Source organism: Neopelma chrysocephalum, unplaced genomic scaffold (genome assembly GCF_003984885.1).
Source record: "Neopelma chrysocephalum unplaced genomic scaffold, ASM398488v2 Primary Assembly neopelma1_138, whole genome shotgun sequence".
In the NCBI taxonomy this organism is placed as follows: Eukaryota; Metazoa; Chordata; class Aves; order Passeriformes; family Pipridae; genus Neopelma; species Neopelma chrysocephalum.
Genome location: NW_020897800.1, coordinates 3,521,527 through 3,529,351, shown reverse-complemented (window position 1 = coordinate 3,529,351; position 7,825 = coordinate 3,521,527). Strand labels below are relative to the sequence as shown.

At 44.0% G+C, this 7,825-nt stretch overlaps 1 protein-coding gene across 5 annotated transcripts in view; it reads right to left on the bottom strand.

Moving 5' to 3' along the window:
- Window positions 1–7,825, bottom strand: part of LOC113975519 (protein Aster-B) — a 94,691-nt gene that overhangs the window by 80,434 nt on the left and 6,432 nt on the right. For 3 of the 5 annotated variants that reach the window (XM_027699604.1, XM_027699605.1, XM_027699607.1), the window contains exon 2: window positions 2,110–2,187. In XM_027699604.1, coding sequence (XP_027555405.1) covers window positions 2,110–2,187 — 78 coding nt within the window. Of the gene's footprint in view, window positions 1–2,109; window positions 2,188–4,146; window positions 4,241–7,825 lie in introns of those variants that run through there. The other 2 variants (XM_027699615.1, XM_027699616.1) reach the window with 2 other exon arrangements.

Genomic DNA, 7,825 nt, shown 5'->3' with positions numbered 1-7,825 from the left:
CCTTCAACTGTGTTAACAGAAATACAGCCTTCAACTGTGTTAATAGAAATACAGCCTTCAACTGTGTTAAGAGCAAGCAAGCTCTCAAATGTTCTGTCAGCCTTCTCACTAATTCTTGTCCAGCTTCACACCTCAAAGTGTGTTTGAGGTTCTTTTTGGTTGAGTTTCATGAGCACAAACCACTGATATCCAAAGAATAATATACCAGAGGAGCCTCATGCAATTACATCAGCAAAGGAGGAAAGAAAGCAGAGCAGCAAAAGGTAATTTATTATCCCTCACATGCATTCTTGTTTTAGGATCAGTGTTCTCCATGAACAACAAAGCTATTTGTAGTTCAATCCAGGCAGCAGGAATGTTGTAGGTCCCAAATATGAGAGGTCAGTAGGCTCAATATCACCCTGGTTCTGCATAAATAGGTCTGAGATTTGAGTGTGCTGCACCTCAAACACATCCCTTCCAACCAGGAAGATACTAAATACTCATATTTAGCACCAATCTAAGGGCTCCATTTAGGCTACAACTGGAACAGGCAGCACTTCCAAAGGATACCCAGAAATCCCTGAGTATTAAAAAAGCCTAATCCTGATCCTGTTAACATATGAAACTCCAGCTCAAATGGAGTGACAGCACATCACACAGAGGAAGGCCAGTTATGCCCTCAGAACCCACCTTTTTCCTGGCTCCAAACACCTTCACCTGTTAGTTAGTCCAGGCTCCAGGGAGGTGGATAATTGGAGTGGAACATATGGAGGAAGAGGTGAGCTACAAGCAAGTGCTAATTCTGAGCCCAACTCTCTTGGGATATTAATGAGCTCCTCAGGGTCAGGATGTTCTCTCAAGTGAGTCCATTCCCCAGAAGGCTCCTCAGCTGCTACTCAGTTCTTACTCAACCCATTGCCCTTTGACATCCTGGCAGGGGTTCTGAATTCAGTAAGAATTTGCCCTGCTCCACAGTTAGAAACAAAACTTTGACCTCAGAGAGCTGATGTGGGCTGAGCTACAGATCTGAAGCAACACAATCCAGAGGGATCCTTCCTGGATAAAAGCAGTTGGAGTGGAAGGTTCCAGGCCCAGATGCAGTTCCCAAATCTCAGCATCTGCCCTCCTGTGGGCTCACTGGAACCTCCAGCCACGAGCTCAGCTGAGTAAAACTCAGCTTAACCATTTATAAAACAACGGGAATCCCAGAAACCAAAGTCCAGCTGCAACACTGGACCCAGGGATGTCAGCAGGGAAACAGGCCTGGAGGAGCTGGACCAGGATAGACAGGCAGGAGTAACTCAGGACTCACAGCTCATGCCCAGAAGAAGCAAATCAAGCAGATTCAGGCTCAAAAGTTGAACTACAAGAGACAGCAAAACTCTAAATCACGTGGCTCTGAGCAAACCAACGATGATAAATCACACACAAAAATAAGCATTACTTTTCCAACAGCTTTTGTGCCAATGCTGCAGTTTGCAGCAGTCATTAAAGTACAAGAAACTGAAGTGCAAGAAACTTTAGTTCCTTCTGGAGCTTCACAGCAGCTCTGGATACCTCAGGACTGTCACAGCACCCCAGAAGTGAAACACAACAGCCAAGCTCAACAGTGTCCTGGTGAGGACAAGAACCACATCCAAATTTCAACGTGTGTTTTTAAGGACCAGAGCTGCCAATCACCAATAAATACACGGCAAGTTTGCTTCCCCCCACCTCCTAGAGGTGACCCACAGGTTCACTTTGGGATAACTTAGAAGCTTTTCACTCTGTGACTCAGTTTCCCCACAGCTCTCTCAAGCAGGGTCTAATAAACCATGTCCCAGCAGCAACTAGACTGGGCTTAAAGTCCACAGGCCTAAATAAAAGCATTTTCACAGTGTTCCAAGCTGACTGCAAGCTGCAATTACAGGAGTTATAGGTGCAGGCTACTTGAGTTGGATGCATTGTCCCACAAGCTCTACTTTTAAGTTGATGAAAAACACATTTTTTTAGACATCAAGACCAACATAAATCACATTCCTTGTTAAGCAAGTCTGGGAAATACAAGGAAAATAAATCAGAAGCTTGACCATGAAATTTCAGCGGGTGTTTCCAGGCATTCCCCCCATTTCAGCAGCACTGACTCACCTGTCCTCACGCAGGAAGGGGCTCAGGAACCGGGCTGAGTCGTCATCGTGGCTGCTTTGCTGGCTGCTCTGCTGGCTGCTGCAACAGGGAAACACAGCACTTAGACAGGCCTAAGTTCCTAGGAAACACTCAGGTTTAACACCTAGATCAAGCAAAAAAAAAAAAAAACAAGCCCAAGGTTCCTACTCCATTTCTGGGGGTGCCAAGAGGAGACAGCAGAAGCTGCCGCGTTAAATCCGATTTATGACTGGCCGCGGGTGTTTGGGGTGTCAATCAGTCCTTTCCCAAGAACTTCCTGATATACAGAAGTGCTCTTGCACATTGCTTAGACAGCGTTTCCTCGTGCCACCCCACACCACTTCCTGAACATTCCAAACCCCTACATGTTTGTTTACCCCCAGTTCCAGGCAGCGGCACAAAAAAAACCCAGTTAAAAACCAGCTCCGAGCGGCCAGCGCTGAATTTCTGGTGGGACTTGCACGCCGAGCCCACAAGATGTCACTGTCCCCCTTTAAATGGGTGTTTTTGGGGAGAGTTTTTTTTTTATTTCCAGCACATTTATTCCATGGATTTGCCCTCGCTCCCCTCCAGCAGCCTCCAGTTGCTCCAGGGACTCAACAGGGTTCCTGCTTCTCGTCGCTGTGGCTTCGTTTCTCTGCAGGAGTTTTCCTTCTGAGCAGCAGGCAGAGCTGATTCTGCCTCCAGGAAGGACTAAAGGTGTTCCTGGGCTGGGTTTAATCTGCTTTCCCTGGCTACCAGTGGCTCTGGAGTCATGGCAACACCATCAGCACAAACTGCACAGTCCTGCCTTGGGACACTTGTCTGAGCACACAGAGCGTGATAAAATCCTGTGGTTTTGCTGTTAAATTAAACTAATTCAGGTATAAATACACTTGCAATCCCAGCTTCTGCTGCACTGCACACAGGCCTGCACATCCCATTGCCCAGAGCCACAGAAATACAAATCACAAAACCTCTAAATTATATTTTCATTTTGAAGAGCAGCAATTCTCACCAGTAACATCTATCCTGGGGGGAAACACAGTACCAAAACACTGCAAGGGCACATTTCCATGAATTCTATTTGTTAATTTTTCATTCCAAAAAAAAAAGAGAGAGAAGGGGAGGGACTTTGTGTTCCCCCCCAAGATTAGAGTTTTGGTCCAAGAGATTTGTGGTTTCCTATGGAGAGAAATTAGCCAATGATTCTTATTATCATTTAATACTTTCATCAACCACCTTGATTGTGACCAGCTGCTTCTTCAAGATCTTCAAGGGATTGATCTTATTGAACATGGTCTTTCTATAAAACACAATAAGCGCCCTGGGAACCCATTTAGCATTTGAGAAACATCACCCACTGCTCACTGTTTCTGCTGCATGAGACAGAACCCTGTTCCTTACTGTCCTGAGAGGAGAGAAGGCTGAACCTTTCAGAAAAAACTGATTATTGATCAGTATAAAAATCCTCAAAAATAATACACAAATCAGCTTTTGAAGTTGGATCAAAAAAACCCACAAAACTCCTGCAATATTTCTGATTTTCAGCTTGGGATTTAAAGCACAGAAGTGCAGTGTGGGCACACAGAGCACACTCAGCTCGTTTCCCCACTGCACAGGGGGGAGTTTTGCCATCAGAACCTGGACAGGGAAACATTCCAGCAAAAGGGGACAGATTGAATTTTCCCACACCCACGTGTTTAGTCATCCTTAAGTGCCTCGCTGCAGAGAGGATAATCAGGGAATAAGAATTCTATACTGGCTTCAAGCTATAAATCAACAGCTGGGTAAGAACAGAATACTCCCAAAAGCAAAAGAACATTTTTCTTGTGCTTCTGAGCTTAATTATGGCCCAGTGAACTGGTTTGGAAAGAGCAGAGAGGGAACCACACTAACCCTTGTAATTTAAATTATCACCCTTTTGATACAAGAAAGCACTGCAGGAACTTCTATAACTACTGGTTTCTTCATAGAAAAAAACCCTCCCACCAAATTTTGCCATTTCAACTCAGACCAAGCAAATAGAATAAAACTCACCAAAGGAGAATTCCCAACCTCTCACCAGTGCTGGTAACACCACGTGAAAGTTCCCTTTTGGAGCAGCTATAAAGGATGAACCTTAAACCGTTCCCTGCTCATCCACCCATTAAAATTCACAGGCAGAAAAGGCCTTCAAATGAGGGCTTAAAATTTAACAGAATCCAGACACTGCAGCACCTGAGCTCAAGACTGTGAGCAATTAAACAAGGAGAGAAATCAGTTTTTACCCACTGTTCACTCCAACATGAAGCTTGGCAAAAATCTGTGAGCTTTTCACACAAAAAAAGTGATTTTAACAGTCTGATTATTAGACAGTGAGGCTGCTAAATTCCCTAAAATGTTCAGAGAGGTTGAAATGCAGAGTTTATTGTTTTATTGTGTTTTTCAGTCCATTTTAAGGTGTTTTGTCATTAAAAACTGTTGCTTTGAGCTGGTATAAAGATGAGTGTGGGTTGTTACACCGGAGATAATACAAGGAGGTAAGAAAGGTGTGATTTGTATTGAGGAGTAACACAGGGAGAAGCTTTCAGAGTTATGGCAGTTTGGTATCTACAGAGAAGGCCCAAAGCTGGATAAAATTCCCAGGTAATCAGCAAACCCAAACTCATCTCATTCCAAACCTCAGCAATGACAAACTTGAATTTGGACAAGGCTTAAATCTTTGGGTGAGGGTGCCCCTTCCCTTCCTTTAATTTCTGTATTTTAAGGTTTAAGCCTTGTGCTTTTTCCTTAATTCTCATGCAAACACTCAGACTTATTACCTATTACTTTAGAAACTCAAGAGAAGTCTTAACTACAGATTAACCAGGTCTTTTAACAATTAAAGTCTTTGAAGAGTCTGCTCCCATCCCTCCTCCACCTCACTGCTCCCAAGCAATTTACCCAGGTAACCCAAGCACCAAAAAAACCATTTTTCTGACTAAAAACAGTGTTCTGATCACACACAATTAGTTTCAATCTGGAAGTCTGAATTTGCTTTTGTGCCTTAAATATTTAAATATTTCATATTTCTCTCGCACTTGGTCTTGGGAAGCTATGAGCTATAAACTAGATTTTGTACTATTATCTTTCTGCCCTTTCTTTTTTTAACAAGTCTCATTTTCTTCTGAGATTTCACATAAGGGAGAGCCAAAATCTCTTACTTTATGCAAGAACAAGCTTTCAAAGATAAGCAGGTCCCCCAGTCGAAGATATTTGTCAGGATTTCTCAAAGTTCAGACACTCAGTCAATGTTTGCACACTAAGAGCCTTCTGGGACTTCTCTACCCTTGAGTGATAAATCCACTGTACTTTTATATCTGCAGGTGTTTGGGGCAGAATTTTAGCCAATTTTTTTTTTTCACTGGTGATGGATAAATGGGACAAGGAAAGAAATGGCTGTAACCTGGAAGAGAAAATCAGTTAATGAGCTTGGAGGATAATTCATAAAAACCAGAAGGCTGTTGTTATCCACAGCTATTAGTGAGAATTTCAGGTCTGAACCCAGAGGATTATTTTGTATTCACTTTGCTTAATTAACCCCAGTAATCATAAGGCTTTGAGTTCTGTATTATCTGTTTTAAAAAGGGGAATAATAGACACTTGACAATCAGGTTTACATATTCTTTAACTGCTTTCAACAACTGTGGCAACAGTTTTTTGAATGAAAAACTACCACGTATGAAATGTCACAATACATAAATATTTTCACCAGCACATTTGGGAACAAAGATATGCAGGTTATAATCAACAGAATAGGCACATCAAGGCTTCTGTTCAAATTTACAAAGCTTTTTGGTTATTTGAACAACTAGAGAGTTCTTTTCACTCTCACAGCTGCAGCACAAAGACTTGGCTCCACCTGCCTTAAAATATATCACAAAATAATTGGGATGCCTGAAGAAGCATCACCAGAAAGAAAATAACAACTCCAATATCTGAAAGTAACCACAACTCACACCAAACTGGCAAAGAAGTTGCCACCGTGCCTTTAAAGGGTATTTTTACATTGTTAAAATCCACATTAATTAAAAGAGAGCTTTGGCTTAAATGAAGTCTAAAAGATCTGCAATGCAAATAGGATATTTTAGCCAGTGAATTCCGTGATGTGCAAACAGTCTTCATTTGAAAACTCCTCTTATGAGTGTCCGTGCCCAGCTTTCCTTGACAACACAAACAGGATAATAAAACCAGGTTGAACTTCAAGCCTCAGGTGTGTCAGAAGCAAAGGTTCCTCCGAGTGTTTTCCCACAGAGGGCTTTTAGGAGCTCGTCAAAAACAATTTTATCCTTCAATTCCACCCTCCTGCTCTGCTCCTCCTCCCCAGAATTCAGCCCCCCCTCCACTCCATTTTTCTCATGGAACAGCAGAAATAGAGCTCCCAGTCCCAGCTGCCTTAACAGCACCTCATTGTCCTCGGAAAATTAAATTCCTGTCATCAGGAGCACCGTGTTTCTATGGTTGCAGGGCTCCGGAAATGACTGTGCCAGTGCAAACCTCAGGGAACTGCCAGGTGGAGGAGGGAAAGCAGGATAAGGGACATGAATGGGCAATCACCGGCCTGAGTTCCAAGGGATAGCAGTGTCCCCCATCAAGGGCTGTCCTTTGAGGGGCCTCAAGCTTCAGTTTGCAAATTTAAAAGCCAAAGCACCTTCAGATGCAGTTTTCCCACACTCGGGGTACAGGAGGGAAGTTGTGAGGGCAAACACGTCCTTCCTGAAGGCAGCAAGGAAACAGCAGGAGGATTTATGCTCAGGCTTATTGCTGGACTGATCCCAAGCCCTGGGGGAGGCAGGGATCAAAGCATTTCCAAGGATCACAGCACCCCTCCTGCCTCCACAGCCCTGCTCCACCTCAGGATGGAGTCTGGAGAAACCCCTCCAAAGAAGAATCCCAGATTGGTTTGGGTTGGAAGGGACCTTAAAGCCCATCCAGTCCCACCCCCTGCCATGGGCAGGGTCACCTTCCACTAGTCCAGGTTGCTCCAAGCCCCATCCAACCTGGCCTTGGACACTTCCAGGGACGGGGCAGCCACAGCTTCTCTGGGAATTCCATCCCAGCCCCTCACCACCCTCACAGGGAAGATTCCTTCCCAATATCCCATCTAACCTCGCCCTCCTTCAGCTTAAAGCCATTCCCCCCTTGTCCTATCATTCCATGCCCTTGTGAAATGTCCCTTCCCAACCTTCTTGTCAGCCCCCTTTAGGTGCTACAAGATCTCCAAGAGCCCAAAGAGATTCCTGAGAACCAAAAGGGCATTTCCTGCTCCAAACCTTCACATCTCCCTAATAACTCAGGTTCATGGATGGGGAGGGTGTAAAGAAATATTTATAGTCTAAACCCATTAGTAATGATCAAAAAAAATAAGGGACAGTTCTATCGATCATATGGACCATCTTAATTAGCACTAATTGTGTCCTTTGCAGTAGAGTGGGAGAGTCTGTGAATCTGTGGTTGAGTCATCTCCTTGCTGGAAAGGGTTACAAGTTTTGGGCAAGTTTTCTCCTCTCAGAAAGGGAAACATCAACACCAACCTTCCCAGCTGTCAAGACAAGCCCTTTCATCAACATCTTATTCAACAACAGACAGATTTCAAACCAATCCCACGGAAAACAACCTTGGTAATGAACACAATGATCAGTTGTTAAATACCATCCACAGGCACAGCGCTGGGCACGACAGGGAATTCCGACGGTCC